The 16,591-nt window shown below is 36.3% G+C and overlaps 1 protein-coding gene across 1 annotated transcript; it reads left to right on the top strand.

Moving 5' to 3' along the window:
* Positions 1–780: 780 nt before the first annotated feature.
* On the top strand, positions 781–12,480 carry LOC146626602 (integrin alpha-M-like). The gene is made up of 30 exons (XM_085361816.1): positions 781–817; positions 1,244–1,346; positions 1,528–1,631; positions 1,956–2,026; positions 2,442–2,556; positions 3,065–3,192; positions 3,317–3,462; positions 3,810–3,960; positions 5,953–6,103; positions 6,499–6,572; positions 6,744–6,864; positions 7,008–7,147; positions 7,273–7,419; positions 7,514–7,726; positions 7,830–7,963; positions 8,636–8,778; positions 8,891–9,045; positions 9,141–9,266; positions 9,753–9,826; positions 10,293–10,434; positions 10,524–10,622; positions 10,724–10,803; positions 10,879–10,965; positions 11,065–11,131; positions 11,211–11,309; positions 11,373–11,453; positions 11,667–11,777; positions 11,908–12,021; positions 12,101–12,211; positions 12,418–12,480. The coding sequence occupies exons 1-30, from the start codon at positions 781–783 to the stop codon at positions 12,478–12,480; spliced, it is 3,387 nt and encodes a 1,128-aa protein (XP_085217942.1).
* Positions 12,481–16,591: the final 4,111 nt, after the last annotated feature.

Genomic DNA, 16,591 nt, shown 5'->3' with positions numbered 1-16,591 from the left:
GAGAGTGTAGAGGAGGTCAGGCTTTGTATACATACAACTGAAACTATATTCACGATAACGAATAGATAGAAGGTTTCATTTGGTTATTTATGTTATGGTTGGACAGGCTTGGGTTTTGTTCCTGCTTTTTTCTCCGTCTACTTTGTCTCCTGTCATGTTCATGGTATTTGAGGATCAAATTCCATGAGCTGACTGGATGACTAGTGCCATTGTTCTCTACGTTGCCACTCTGTTGGTAACTAGGGCTTGCTTCTTGCTACTAAAACTTTGTGCTTTCTGAACAGTGTTCCTCCATTAACTCTTATGAGTCATGTAACAGATACTACCTGTAAGACAAACCTAAGCTTAAAAGCTGGGGTAACCCACCACGACCAGACAAACCTACCAGCATCTCTCCACTGATTTCCTCACCACTCCTAAAGAAAGACAGCCTATTAACCAGTTCTCCACAACTCCAGTTGAAGGGAACAGGAAGCCCAGAAACTAATATAATAAACAGAATGGCTTGTTTAAGGATTATTGTTGTTTACTGAAAAATGTAATGCTTAAAGAACTTGATCAAAATTAAGTAACACCACTTAACAGTAGCAGCACTGTGTCTTATCAAACACAGTGCTGTCAACATTGTAACTCCTCCTACATAAGACTTCCTCCTAATTACTCTCCTAGCTTTGATCAGTCGCCCTATAATATCTGCATTTTTGGTTTCATCTCCTCTGATGCTTTCAGCAGAAGTAGTACTTCACTCATCTGTCATTTATTTTTCATGGGAGTAACACAATGGAGTGGACAATAAGTGTTACAACTTTATTGTCAGGTAAGACAGGTTTGTGCATTCTGATTTAGTCTTTTATTCTCTAATAATTAACATCTCCAAATAGTGAAGATACAAATGACATTTAATTAAATCTGCAACCTGTGTTTCCACTAAATAAAATCTATAAGCAAATGGAATTCCACATCTAGCTGTTTTTTTCTTCTTCAGTTCTTTAGAAAAGCAAATGTATGTATGGTTGTTTTTAAGTGAATATTGCTCCAATTCACTATGTTCAGAACTTAAATCAGAATTTCTGACTTTGTTGCTCTTTAGTTGGAATACAAAATGAAATAAACAAAACCCATTGAAGTAAAAAAAAAGTGACACAGTGTATACATTTTCTTGTATACCTTAAATATAGATAACTATAACTACATAATCGTCCATTACATGAGACTATGATGTTCTTTCTTCTTTAATTCTCAGTATTAAATGCTGCACTTTGTTTCAACATTGATCCTGTGGCTTGGAAGACCCTGAGGAGTGCTGCTGCTGGTTTTGGCTACCAAGTGGTGCAAAGACAATCAGAGTAAGACAGAACAAGGATTATTATGTTTAATGTGGATTTGCAACTGCTATGTATTTTGTATTTTTAGAACAAAGATCTCTGTTATGGCCAACAGAAATAATTAAACAAGCATACAATATTTCTGAGCTTATTGCTCTCTAGACTTACATCATTCTCATTATTCTGTTATTTATTTCCTTAGTTTGCTCATCAGTGCTCCACTTGAACAGTATTCACAAAATGGAAGAGGGAAAATATATACGTGCACCACCTCCTCCCCAAAGTGCCAAAATATTGAATTTGAAGGTAGGTAACTGTTTGTCTTGACAGGATGTCCTGAAACTTTGACTTTCCACATCCAAGCCCAGAATTAAATTGGTTAAATCAAATCATAGTTTGAGTAGATTTCCAAAACAAATATTTTAGTATGTAACAGTAATGTAGTAAAAATTATATTACTGATGAAGTACACCAAGCAAAGAAAAGCAAATTATTAAGATTATTCTTTTTAATTTTTCAGTTGTTATAGCTGTCATGTCAAAAAGGAAAAAGTTCTTTAATTGTGGTACTTTGGAGTTGTCAAAAGTTTTTTATGAGTGTTATAACAAATGTAGAATACTTTTATTACAGCACCAGGTTTTGCAGTCAACATGTCGCTTGGTTTAACAATGAAAAGTGATCCCACGGCACAAAACACTGTGGTGAGTTGTTGAACTACAGACATTACCAGTGCTTTGTTAAAAATCACAAAGGATGAAATTCTTCTGTCCTCTGCGTCTCAGATGTTTTCTTATAGTTAGAAAATAAATCATGAGTTTGTGGCATGCCCTTATTATTTTTTTGGTGGGGAGGGGTTGAGTTACAATAACTTCAGAATATTTAATAAAGACATGCAAAATTTTACCTTTATACGCTGAAAAGAATAAAAATTAATAAAACTGGGCCTAAAGGTCTTTTTTTTGTAATTCAGGTTTTTACCATTTAAGCTGTGTGAAAAGCTGAATGTAATTTTTTTTTAAGATTTGGTTGATTTTATATGGAGCAAACTATTGCTTAAAAGAAATGGAAATAATCAACTCAGTGTATTAATCACAACTTGACTTTTTCTCCTCTCAGGTGTGTGGGCCAACCATTCCAAATGACTGCAATAGTATCACCATGTACAACGGTGTGTGCTTTGAGATGGATCACTCTAGTACATTTGGAACACCCAGACCTGGTTTTATTCAAGGTAACAGTACATGGAGCTTGGAAAAATATACCTCAAATCATTAAAATCCTGCCTAAAACAAAAAAAAAACACTTTCATATTATACTTCATCATAGTGTCAAAATCTTTTATGTTTGTGCCTTTCTATTATTTTGTACATATTCCTCTAGTTTATATAGCTCTTCTGTTGGCTATTTATTTCTGATGTCTTTACTTTTTTTTTCACTTACAACTGCAGAGTTGGGATTATACATGTACAATGACAATAAAAAGCTATTTTTTTTTCTATTCTATTCTATAACTAAAGCTTATTTAAGTAAGTTTTACTTAGTTTTTTGAGGCAACAAGTTTGCATAATGTTTTAAGTTCTGGTAACTAATTGGATTTTATAGTGTAATCTCTAAATCTCAGCACAACTGAAACTGTATTATGACTTTATATTTCGTATAACTGAAAGTATGTTGAAACCATTAAAAACATCTATTAACCCATTAAAAATTTATTTCATTTTGAATCTATATCTTGAAAGCGTGCCCGCCCCAAGCAGACATTGCCTTTCTGTTGGATGGTTCAATCAGTGTGTCTTCTAGAGATTTTCAAACAATGAAGAAGTTTGTGAAAGATCTAATCCAGTCATTGCTTTCAATTGATACACAGGTGAGGTGCTGTAATCCTTTAAATACTAGCACACACATAAAATAGTTTCATTATTATTTCCATTTAACTTCACAAAACATGGCTGTTTTACGTGTTTTAAATATTTTTTCTCCTTCCTTTTTAGTTTTCTGTTTCCCAGTTCTCTACTTCACCACAGGTTCATTTTTACTGCACAAAATTTTCATCATCTACATCACTGGATACTACCATCAAAGAAATTAGCAAACTAGGAGGAACTACTTACACAGCGAAGGCCATCAAACATGTTGTGTAAGGGATGCAAAGATATTATTATTTATTCCCTAACTCTGTAAATCTAACCACACTGAGCACTGTGGTCCATGTGTTCAAGCTTTTTGAAAGAGACAATGAAAGACTTGTGTTTGGGGGTATTCTACTAATTGTGAGATGGCCCAAAGAAAACCTCAATTCAAATACTTGCAAAGCTAATTTTGAAAAAAAAAAAAAAAAAAAAAAAAACTCCAATAAATAAATTTGCTAAGTACAAAAATCCGTCTACATCGAAAGGTAATATGAAAAAGAATGATGCATGCTGAAATAATACTCAATAATTCTCAAGATGTTTTGACATTAGATTTTTGTTTTTCATTTAACAGGGAAAAGGTTTTCATACCACAAAGAGGTTCCAGACCAAATGTGAAGAAGGTCTTGATAGTAATTACCGATGGGCAATCCCATGATCGAAATCATCTGCACAGTGCAGCACAGCTAGCAGAGAGTAAAAACATTGTTCGATTTGCTATTGGGGTAAGTACTTTGATTATTTAAGCTTGCAGAATGTGTAAAGTTGTTTGACCATCGGAACCAATGCCATGAAGGTTCTAATGCACTGTTTTTGTTACCAGATGAAATTATTGCGTAAGCAGGGGGTGTCCAATGCATTATGTACCTCAGCACAGCTGTATTTAATTATAGTGAGCATGTAATCATGCGTAGTATCAGAACTAGAGATGGCACGATACCACATTTTTATGTCTGATACCGATATAAATTTGGATATCTGCCGATACCGATATGAATCCGATATAGTGTGTTTTTTAATCAATAAAACTGTTTTTATTAATATTAATATCTTGCTGCTTTTTGTATAAGTTCAGACTCAAATTAAAAACTGTGGCTCAGGGGGTTGGGAATTGCATCTGTAACCGGAAGGTCGCCGGTTCGATCCCTGGCCTCTCTGTCCTGGTCGTTGTGTCCTTGGGCAAGACACTTTACCCTACTTGCCTACTGGTGTTGGCCAGAGGGGCCGATGGCGCGGTATGGCAGCCTCGCTTCTGTCAGTCTGCCCCAGGGTAGCTGTGGCTACAACTGTAGCTGCCTCCACCAGTGTGTGAATGTGAGAGTGAATGAATAGTGGCATTGTAAACGCTTTGGGTGCCTTGAAAAGCGCTATATAAATCCAATCCATTATTATTATAAAAACAAAACAAAACACTAAAAAATGCACTGCACCCAGAATATTTCATAGTTCAGCAATACTGATCAATCTAATAAACCTAAACCTACTCCATCCTCCCTATTCTGGTATTTTAAAGAGTAAGCAACCTAACTAATAGGGTTCTAAAACTCCCAGCAAAAAAATAAAATAAAATAGGGAACCACCCTCCACCTCGTGATGCTTAATCGACGTAATCAACTTTAATTTGATGCAGTGTGAAAAAAAATGCACAGAAATCTATTATTTTTCAAGAGTAATTAAAGAGATTCAACATCTTTCTTCAACAGAATTGCAGACTGCACAGATGGTACCTTCCCAAAGGAAAAAGTACTATAGCTTACTAGGGTATATTAGATTTAATAGTTACTATATACAGTAATGGACTTCTATACATTTTACATCAGATTAAAACTTTGGGTGTAAGATTCGGATAATTATTTATTAAAAGCTAGACATTTTAAATGAGAATAAGAAAGGAAAGTATGTCTTTGTGCCCCCCTTTTCCCGGTTCATGCCCTATCGGCCCCCCTGGCTAAACTTTGCTAGATCCGCCCCTGCACAGTTACCAGCCGTCAGCTACGTAGAAAAGGATCCTGGTGTAGAAAGTAATATTAAATAAATTCTAACAACAGCTTATCAAGGTTAAACGTGCTGCTGTTGTTCAGCCGCTGGTTTCCTCTTTCTGGCGCGAAGTGGGCGATAAACAAACAAGAGAGACTGACTCGCAACAGAAAAGCCGATCAGCTGATCATTAATCAGTTTCACATAGCAGCAGGAGAGAGAAGAGGCAGTCGCTCCATATATCGGTTGTTAAGCTTAACGTGGGAATTCTTTATAAACATTCAGAGATGAACTTACACACTTGCTTTACTTCTCTCTGGGATCACTTCCTCAGAGATGAAATGCCGGATTGCTAGCAAGGCTACAAATACACACAGCCGCTCTATCACATGACGCATACTGCTCCGAGGTGCTACGGTTATGAGCCGAGTTACGCCATGTCGCAAGTTTTTTGAGGTGCTTTTTTGATATTTAATGGATCGGATTACTTTTTTTATTTCCCTCCGATATCCGATCCAGTAATTTACGTCAGTATCGGACCAATACCGATACTTAATATCGGATCAGTCCATCTGTAATCAGAACCCAAACATATTTCTAACAAATAATGCATAATTCCTGTCTGTAAATGATATATTATAATGGGGTGAAAACGTTAAGTTTATGATTGTATTTTGTTAAAGGGACCAAATCATTTTGCATAGCATGACAATGTAAACATAATTTCCCAACAAACCTAGGTGGGGAATGCATTTACTAAAACTGAAGCAAAACGAGAACTGCACACCATTGCATCGTCTCCTTCAGACAAACACGTGTTTCAAGTGAAGAACTTCAACGCACTTGAATTAATAAGACAGAATCTGCAGGAGAAAATTTTCTCCATCGAAGGTACAAACATGAATTTAATGCTAGATTTTTGTTTCCTTTATTGGTTTGTTATCCTACTGATTGACTAAAATAACATACATTGTAAATACATTGTATTAACCTTTTTATTTACTATATTACTTTATTGTGTCATGGCAAAATATCTCATCACTATACATTATTGAAACTGAACACTAATTGCCACTTCAAACCTAATGAAAGGATTGAAAGAATTAACTTGTAAATGTTGTATTGTGTCTCTTTTTTACCTTCTAGTTTATTTTTGTGTTTATAATAAATAGCAAAAAAAAAAATCTTTTGAAACTATTACTTGAAGCATAATGAATTTGTATTTACAAAATTTGCAAAGTGAAATTTGTTTTATGTGTTTTATCATCTTGTTTTTTATGTTACAGGATCTCAAAGCAGTGGAGAGTCACTGAAAATGGAAATGTCTCAAGAGGGATTCAGTGCAGTTTATGTGCCTGAGGTAATTAAAACCACCTGAAACTCACCAGACAGTATAGTCATAGAAAGAGAGATTCCTGTGTGCCAAATTTTGTGACGTAAAGGCAAACAGACAGTTATGCAACTGAACACCATCCAGATTTTAAATGCAAAGTAAATTGTATTTTAAATGTATTTTCTGTCTGCACTGTAGGGAATTCAAATGTCTATTGTTGGTGCAAACCAATGGAAGGGAGGCTACGTGCAATACACAACAGAGGGCCAGAAAGTGAAAACATATGAGGATGTGTCTTTGGAGCCTGACAGTTATCTTGGTAGTTTTTAACAATTGAATTCATATATCTGTCTTTGTGTGTATAGCTCTACTGCAATTAATTGACCAAAACACATGTATCAGTTTGCAAAATGGAAAAAGTCGCAATAAGGAGTCTTTCCCTTTTGATTACCTAAATTCTAGGTTACTCCATGGCAATTGTTATAACCAAAAATGGCACACTTACTATTATTGGTGCTCCAAGATACAAACACAGAGGAGTGGTGGTCGCTGTTAACAGACAAAGCTTTGAAAACCAAAAGATTGAGCCCTTTTCATCACAGGTATGTACTTACAGCAATACAGATCTGAATTACATTGTAAACTGTACATAAATTATTTCCTAAAACAAAAGCTTTTGATTAAAGAAAACATGAATCATTTCATTAATAATATCTTCCTTACACAGTATCAGACTGGTGAATATTTCGGGGCAGAGGTGTGTACCATGGACATAAATAATGATGACATCACTGATCTAATCTTCATATCAGCCCCAATGTACACGGAGCCTGATAGAGAGGGAAGAGTTTATGTTTGCAGATTAACTGGTTTGGTAAATTGCATTTTAACTACTGCCATGGAATTAATCAGTTTATTTGTATACTTTTTAATGATGATAAAAAACACTCTCACTTTCCTCCATTTAGTTTGTGGAGTGTAATTTTGATGATCCATTAGTACTAAGAGGACATGCAGCTGTCAAAGGAAGGTTCGGCTCTTCTCTTGCTGTGCTGCCTGATCTAAACTCAGATGGATTCAGGGATTTGGCAGTTGGAGCACCTTTGGAGAATAGTGGTGAAGGCAGCATCTACATATTCCACAGTGAAGGAGGAGGAAGAATCAGTTCTACTTACTCACAGGTACACAACATCAAAGAACTCACAAGATGACTGAAATCATCTACCATGTAAATCCAATATCTAAACAATCTGCAGCTTAATTAAAATATGTCCATGTATGCAGAGAATAACTGGCTCTGAGGTCCAGTCAGGACTGAAGTTCTTTGGCCTGTCCATCAGTCAGTCGTCTTTTGACCAGAGTGGTGATGGACTTCCTGATTTAGCGGTGGGTTCAAAGGGCACAGTTGTCTTACTGAGGTAAGTCCAAGATACTCCAGTCATGCACTATTGTTGTCTGTCGTAATTCTACAATCTTTGTTGATGGTCCAACTTAATCCAACTTAATAAATACACTAATTGTATAAAGTTCAGGTCAGTTTGTATGCTCAATATTCTAAGTTGGTCAAAAATGATCAGGTTTTTCATGATAAGGGATTATTGAATTTTAATCACATACAGCTATCATATTATATGAAGGTTTGTTTTAAAATCCTCACAGACCATTGGCATTTTTGGAATTGACTTACCACAAGATAAGAAGCACAGATTAAGCACAGCTCCTGTGGGTTTCATTCAAATATCAAAATGAAATATGAAATGCATAACAGTAGCCTTTTCCTAACAAACATGAACAAATGCATACATTACCTAACAGCAGAAGATGTCATTAAAAGGGTGGTTAGTTCAGAAGACCGTAATGTTCAAATCGTTCTTATTTAGTGAGGCTATTACCATGATGAAGTTGCACCACTGGAACATAAGAGTGATAATCTTAAAAAAGCGGTAATGTTCTAAAACTTTGAAATGTTGGTAAAGCAAATATTTGACTGATGCTAATTCACGGTAAAACACCAAAATTGAAGGGCAGCTTTTAGTTTGGTACTATTTAAAGAGCCAAATCTTGTTCTCATTTGTTTTCCTACTCTCCAGATCAAGACCCATAGTACTGATTGAAGCTGACGTGTCATTCAGCCCAAACCGAATTCCTACTCAGAATGTAGACTGCTCAAAACCATTGGAGAACACAGCTGAAATCTGCTTTACTATGAGTACAATATCTACAGTCAACACAGGTTCATCATTCTCCTTGTTTTCTCTGAACTACAAAGCCACTGTCCAGCGATTTAACTTTTTATTTATTTATGTACATTTGCAGCATTGAAATCAAACACTCATTTATTCCAGCTCAAGTGAAGATTAATTATACTTTAACACTGGATGCCACTCGCAAGCCTCCAAAAAACCGAGCTTACAGCAGCGGGAAACAACAAGAGGAGTCCGGATCAGTTATTATTGACTTAAGAAGAAAAAAGTGTTCAACTATAAAATTTCTTATTGAGGTAAAGCCTAACAACAAAATATTTTGTTTAATGAATTTTATTTTTAAGACTCGACCAAATCTGAATTTAAACTTAACACTGCTCCCTTCTTGCAGGCCTGTCCAGAAGATGCTCTTAATGAACTTTCCAATTATCTTGAATTTTTGTTTTATGGGTTGCCCTCCAACACAAATCTCAGACCAAGTCTTTCCCAGCAAGCTCAAACAACAACAATTTATCCAGTAAGTGAACTTTAAAAAACAAACACCAGACACCTCTTTGCTGGTGCTTGCTAAAGGATGTGGTAAATGTCTCCACTTGACTCAAAAAGTGAGAAAGAAAATGAAAGAATGTGTACTTTGTATCAGATCAGAGAGCGGCTTTTTGACTTCATAGTCACTATAGGCCACATTACTGGCACCATAGACAGAAAGAATTTGACCCTCTCATGCCTGGGTGTTGCTGCTAGTCCAGTTTCCTCACGAATGGGGCAAGCTAGGAGCTAAGCAAAAAGGTCTGGGTTAGCTCCACACCTAGCAAGAAAGAGCCATGTACTACTGTGGGAAGTTCCATCCTCCTCCTCAAGACATTCTCTATCCTGAATGAGGAGGATTTCCTCAAAATATAAATATGAAAGAAATGACATTTGATTCACCTAAACAATGTTTTATTTTGTCGGTAAATATTATATTTAGTATATGCTCTTTACATCATGTCATCTTTCACAGTTGAGGTTTGAGATTAACTGCAGGACTGACAACAAATGTGTTGATAACCTGAAAGTGGATTTCAATTTCACCAGGTGAGTTGATCTGCTGAGAATCTTCCTACATAAACAGATCACAAGAATGTCTCCTTAATATCCCCTTTTGCACCAATTTATGTCCCCTCAATACAAATTTTAAGTGCTTTGTTAAAGCTTTAACTCCCCCACCCCAATTTCCATAACGTACCGTTAATAAAACGAGAAAAACTGATGACAGCCTCAATGGTTCTTTACGTCAGCAAATTTGAGCATAACTCAATAAATTAGAAAGGTAAAAATATATTCCCACATCGCACCCGTGGCCCTTTGATGCATGTCTTCCTCTTTTCTGTCTACTCTTCATTGTTAAGCTACTGAATAAAGACAAATAGTCTGAAAACAAATCTTAAAATAGCATGTTAGCATTGGGCTCAAAGCTGAATATGATGGCGCTTCAATAACTTTTGTGTTGCAGCAGTCTTATTTTTCCCCCCTTTCTTCTGATCCTCATTCAAACCACCAGATCCTCAGTGGTTAAAGTGGGCATTGATGAGCTTCTGAATGTCACAGTCACAGTGGAGAACAGAGGAGAAAACTCCTACAACAGTCGTGTTATTCTCACGTACCCAGCTGGACTCTCCTACAGGAAGTTCACCATTCAGCAGGTAAAGCATCAGAATCAAGTCTGTATCAGTTCATCACTGATCTGCTGTTCTTCCAATGCCTCCAGCAGTCATTTTCTTTTCTAACAAAGGGAAGAATTGAGTGCAACTCCTTGGACAGTGAAGATGGTTTATCACAAGGAATGACAGGCTGCACTATTGACAAGCCAATTTTCAAGAGCAAAACTGAGGTTTGTTTTTTTTAATGTTTTTTTTTAATGTAGAACATCTTTTCTCACTTTTAGTGAGAGTTTTAAAGACAAAGCACTCTTATCTCTCTCAATAAATTCAGGCTTCTTTCATTGTCGCCTATGAGATTAAAACCAACAGTCAACTTGAGAGGAAGATTTTTGTCACTGCAGATATCACCAGGTACTGTTCCTTTGGCACAAGTACATTTCATGTAAGCATAGATACAGTACAAATGTTTTCACTTTTCTCTTTTAGTGGAAATCAGGAGCATGCCCCTACAAGTGAACTTTACAAAAAGCAATGGATTGATGTGAAATACAGCATTTTCATGACATTTGAAAGGTGTGTGTTGTTCTGTTTAAAAATAAAAGAAGTCAATTAGAAATTAACAAATGTTGTCTTGCATAGTATTTATTTAATCTTTAACATATGTCTTTTTAGCTCCCTTAGCTACAACAATTTCACATTTGGGATGACATTTCAGAAACCAGTCCAACAGTCAATCAAAGTATGAAATAACTTCTTGAGTAAGTTCCTTGATTTAGAATGAACGTAACGATTGGTGTTCCTTTTCTTTTCTTATTTAGGTTACAAATTATATCAGAACACTTAACTTTACCGTGGTGATCAGGGTTCCAGTGAAACTTGGTGAAAAAGACATTTGGGTGGATTTGAGCAGCCTACAGGTAATATATAAATGTTTTGCCATGATGCAAAATCATGGCAAACATAAATCAAATATACTGCAGATTTCAGACTGTCAGAGTGGAAATGATGAAGAACCAGGTGCCACAGATTTTGTTCCAAAGATACAAAAGGATAAAGTGGTGGTAAGTATGCCTCTGCACTTTAGCTGCTGAAAATCAGACTAATTGTAGAGTTAAAAACACATTGCACACTACACTGATCTTTATCTAACAATGTAAAGCATCTTGAAGCAACTGTTGTTGTGATTTGGTACTATATAAATAAAATTGGATTGAACTGAATATATCACAATACACTGGATCACAGCAAGTGTACTCTTTTTAAATCACCCACAGGACTGCTCTGTAGCCATGTGCAGAGTGTTCAAGTGCAACACATTCATGGCAAGGCTGCAGAGTAGGACGTACAAAATCTCTGCCAACCTCAGTTCAAGATGGATAGAGCAGGTAATTAAAGGGTAATTGTGGTAATAATAAAAAAAAAAAAGTACAACTGTTACTATGTACTTGTAACTTCATTAAATTTTTCAGACATTTACTCTTAACTCATTCTTTTTTTGTTGTTGTTGTTTAAAAGATTGGACTTCAATCTGCCAAATTCCTCTTGACCAGCACAGCCAGTCTGGAGTACGATGAAACCCAGTACATCTACTTTTCAACAGGGTCCAACAGTAATCCTCCTGTATACAAGGTGAGTACACAATATTTCCTCTTGTTTCAGTTATACAAGAGCTGGAAAGTCATCCACATTCTGTCACCTCATTGTTCAGATAGAGGCAGAAGTAGACGTGTGGCCTGAGCCAGATTTTACCAAAGAGATCATTGGAGGATCCCTGGGAGGTTTGGCCTTTCTGGCTTTACTCACTGTTGGCCTGTATAAGGTGAGATGGTCTACTTTTTTTTCCAGTCAATATCACAATTTTAAAAATGTTTAAAAGAGTTAAAGAAACTGTTTCAAAGCTTATTATCTTTAGTCACTAACTTTTTATTACATTATTATTATATTATATCATTTATTTTCCTTTGTCATTGCAACTCCATTGCATGATTGCTGCCTTTTTAAATGTTTTTTTCCTTGCACTCCTAGGCTGGATTTTTCAAGAGTAAATATAAACAGATGATAAATGAAAATGCAAAAGACAGCAGCTAATGCAGGTGCATCCCCAGCGGAATTACCTAAAAAGAAACAAACATGGTGTGTGTAAATGTTCATGCCACCACATTTGAAGAATTATACAAAAAAACAGCTGTGTCTGAAATCATTCCCTCACTCACTCATTCACTATTATCTATAACATAGGTTCCTACCTGGTGGTCATGACCCTAAAAATTGGGTCACAACATAAACCTCAAATATCAAAGAACGTTTATTTTTTTACAAAGTACCTTCAGAAGTGCTTCATAGTCTTTTACAGGATCATACACATTCATCAGAATATGAGAAAAAACTCCAAATTAAGATGTCTGAACAGAAAAACATAATTGTCAATTTACTGCTTAGATATCACACATTCACCCCAAGGTAAAGCATCATAAATATATATAATTCAGACTCCTGGAAAAGACTAAATGTAGTGAACTACTGGATCGGAATAGAGGGATTTTGATCCAATCCTGTGGTAGATCTTTTCAAAGTGGCTGTATATTTTTTAGGAATCTTATTGCTCATCTCAAGGGTGTAGATTTGGTTTTGGTATTGGTGGGGACGGATGATTCAACCACCGAACCCTGCCCTGTTTCTTTTTTTTTTTCTTTTGTTTTTGCTTCTTGATAAAAAACGAAAAATATACTTGCCTACATATGCTATTCTACATGCTTTTAAACCATTTAAAATTACAATTCAAAGTTTTATATGTGAATTATATAATGTTAAGTTACAATTAAATAAATGACTAAGTATTTTAGACTTTAGTTTGCTTCAGCCATATTCCATATAAATCAGGTATCATACAAAAATAAAAATACAGTCATGACAATAAAAGAATATGACTTTAAGGACTTAACAACATTACTTCAGTTATAGTACACCAACATCTCTGATACATTAGCACTATGGGAACACTGAATGACTTGGTGGTTTTTGTCCATAAAACTACTCATCTAAGATTACCACAAAGTAAAAGATCTCTCAGCAAAATAATGCAACATTTTAGGCACACTATTGCCCCTATCAACTCAGTGAGCTGGGATTTTTTATTCTAAACATGAACTACTGTTACAGCAACAGACATGGACGACTGGTGTCCCACACAACAACTCAATGTCCACTATGTGAAGGAGCCAAATACATGTCTTCTCCTCTCGTTAACTGAGATAAACTGCTGGCATATTTGTTTTATATATATACTGTCCAGTCTCTCCTGGTGGACATGGCATACAGCAGCATTGTTTAATCTCATTTGAGTCATTGTTGAACTTAGCCATGTTTTTAGTCTTCTGAGAGCACTGAAGCTTCTTTCAGCCTCAGCTGAGGATACTGGGATGATGATAATAAATACTAGTTAATCTATAGCACCAAAACATCAGTCAGTCACCTGTGACCTCGTCTCTTCACCTCTGTCCGAGCTACAACATGGCAGAGCTGCCTCTGTCACTTGATAAGTAACAGTGAGACATTCCAAATACATGCAGTCACACGTGTTTTAAATAAAGTAATGAACCAACAAGTCATCATCCAATTTCACCTGTGATCTTGTATCCCCATTACTCTGAGCTTTATGTTGGTTCTTCTGTCACCTGACAAATAGGACATACATGACAATACGAATAAAATGGGTAGCTGCTTCAGTGTTTCTATCAATTTGTGCAGATCTTGACTCATCAGTAATGTTTGTAGGGTGAGTGCATTTTTAAAACAATTTGTGCAAAATGCACTACAAGGTGGAATATTTGCAAAATCATGACTAGAGATGGACCGATCCGATATTACGTATCGGTATCGGTCCGATACTGACCTAAATTACTGGATCGGATATCGGAGAAAAATAAAAAATGTAATCCGATCCATTAAATATCACGAAAGCACCTCACAAAACTTGCAACACGCCGTAACTCACCTCAGAACGTTAGCACGTCGGAGCAGTATGCATCACGTGATAGAGCGGCTGTGGCATGCAGGACCTGTCGGTGGTCTGGATAGCATGTGGAGCTTCGCTAGCAACCCGGCATTTCATCTCCGACAAAGTTATCCCCGAGAGAAGTAAAGCAAGTGTGTAAGTCCATCTCTGAATGTTTGTAAAGCATTCCTGCGTTAAGCTTAACAAACGATATATGGAGCGACTGCCTCTTCTTGCTGCTACTTCAATCATGAAACTGCTTAACGATCAGCTGATCGGCTTTTCTGTCGCCAGTCGTGTCTCTAGTTTGCTTTTGGCCCACTTTGCACCAGAAAGAGGAAACCAGCGGCTGAACAACAGCAGCACGTTTAAGCTTGATCAGCTGTTGTTAGAATGTATTTAATATTACTTTCTACTCGAGGATCTTTTTCTACGTAGCTGATGCTGGTAACTGTGCAGGGGCGGATCTAGCAAAGTTTAGCCAGGGGGGCCGATAGGGCATTAACAGGGAAAAGGGGGCACAAAGACATACTTTTCTTTCTTATTCTCATTTAAAATGTCTAGCTTTTAATAAATAATTATCTGACACCCAAAGTTTTAATTTGATGTAAAATGAATAGAAGTCAATTACTGTATATAGTAACTATTAAGTCTAATATACCCTAGTAAGCTATAGTACTTTTTCCTTTGGGAAGGTACCATCTGTGCAGTCTGCAATTTTGTTGAAGAAAGATGTTGAATCTATTTAATATTTCTTGAAAAAGAATTGATTTCTGTGCATTTTTTTTCACACTGCATCAAATTAAGGTTGATTACGTCGATTAAGCATCATGAGGTGGCGCGTGAGGGGTGATTCCCTATTTTTTATTTATTTATTTTTGTTGTTGCTGGGAGTTGGAGCCCTATTAGTTAGGTTGCTTAATATTTATGCTAAGTACTCTTTAAAATACCAGAATAGGGAGGATGGTGTATTTATTAGATTGATCAGTATTGCTGAACTATGAAATGTTTTTTTTTGCATACAGGTATAACAGAATAGCTTTAGTGTAGTTGTTGTTTTAAACTTGAGTATGAACTTATACTGCTGCCCTCAGGGAGAAGGTACAGGTCTATACAGGCCAGAACATCCAGACTGGCCAACAGCCTGTATCCACAGGCTGTGAGGCTCCTGAACTCTCTGCCCCCCTCTCACGGACAATAACCATATCCAACTTCTTAATAGCAATGAACTGGTCTGCATTGGTGCATCATATCTTTATTCTCTTCCCCCTCCTGCCCCCCCCCCCCCCCCCCCCTCTTTCTTAAATAGATAACTATCATATCTGATATCATATCTCACAGTACAATAATATTGAATGGGTTGCATTGTTGTATTTTGTCATGTTTCTCAGGTCTTTGTCTGAATTTCTACGAACATTATTGCTAAGGATTGTCTTATTGCATTGGAGTCACACTGGGTTAAATATGTACACTTGGGTTTTCTTCTTTTTTTTTGGGTTGTATGGAAGCCCCAAACGCAATTTCATTGTTCTTGACAATGACAATAAATAAATAAATACTAAATACTAAATACTAAATACAAAATGCAGCAAGATATTTAAAAAACAGTTTTGTTGATTAAAAAACACTATATCGGATTCATATCGGTATCGGCAGATATTCAAATTTATGATATCGGTATCGGACATAAAAAAGTGGTATCGTGCCATCTCTAATCATGACTACCTTGTGATATTTCGTCTCAAAAATTAAATATCCTGGCTTGCTCGAGGCTGCCGTTTTCTCTGACAGTTTCAATCAAAATTTGAAATGCTACTCTGCGAGACTGAGATAACTAATAGTGCTGCATGTTGTGCAGTTAGTTTCCAAAACACGTTATTATTGGTTACATACAATTTTAGACTAATGTGGGCCAAAGCCTAGCATAGCCTGTAACGTTATTATGATGGACACATATTATGAGTTAACTTGGCTTCAAGTGACTTACAGGTTTCTTTGAAAAATTTCTCTTTGCTGCCATCCTCCTCTCCTCCTTGCAGGTCCTGGCAGCGCAGGCTTGCCACTGCCAAAACTAAACAGAGCTCCCTGAAAGGCACAGCCAATCAAATTGGCCATATTTGTCACATGATGTAGGACTCCAGTAGAGAAGTAATTTAACTCTTTCTGCACTGCTAGGTGAATGAGATGTTGACAGATCGATTTTTT

This window comes from Diplotaxodon limnothrissa, linkage group LG8 (genome assembly GCF_057381915.1).
Source record: "Diplotaxodon limnothrissa isolate DT_005_m linkage group LG8, D_limnothrissa_male_GT1.1, whole genome shotgun sequence".
NCBI lineage: Eukaryota > Metazoa > Chordata > Actinopteri > Cichliformes > Cichlidae > Diplotaxodon > Diplotaxodon limnothrissa.
This window is presented reverse-complemented; position numbering and strand designations above follow the sequence as displayed.

Coding starts and splice junctions, on each gene's coding strand:
- LOC146626602 (XM_085361816.1), top strand. CDS start 781: ATGGAGTGGACAATAAGTGTTACAACTTTATTGTCAG. Junction 818..1,243: donor TGTTACAACTTTATTGTCAG/GTAAGACAGGTT, acceptor TTTAATTCTCAG/TATTAAATGCTGCACTTTGT. Junction 7,964..8,635: donor GGCACAGTTGTCTTACTGAG/GTAAGTCCAAGA, acceptor CCTACTCTCCAG/ATCAAGACCCATAGTACTGA.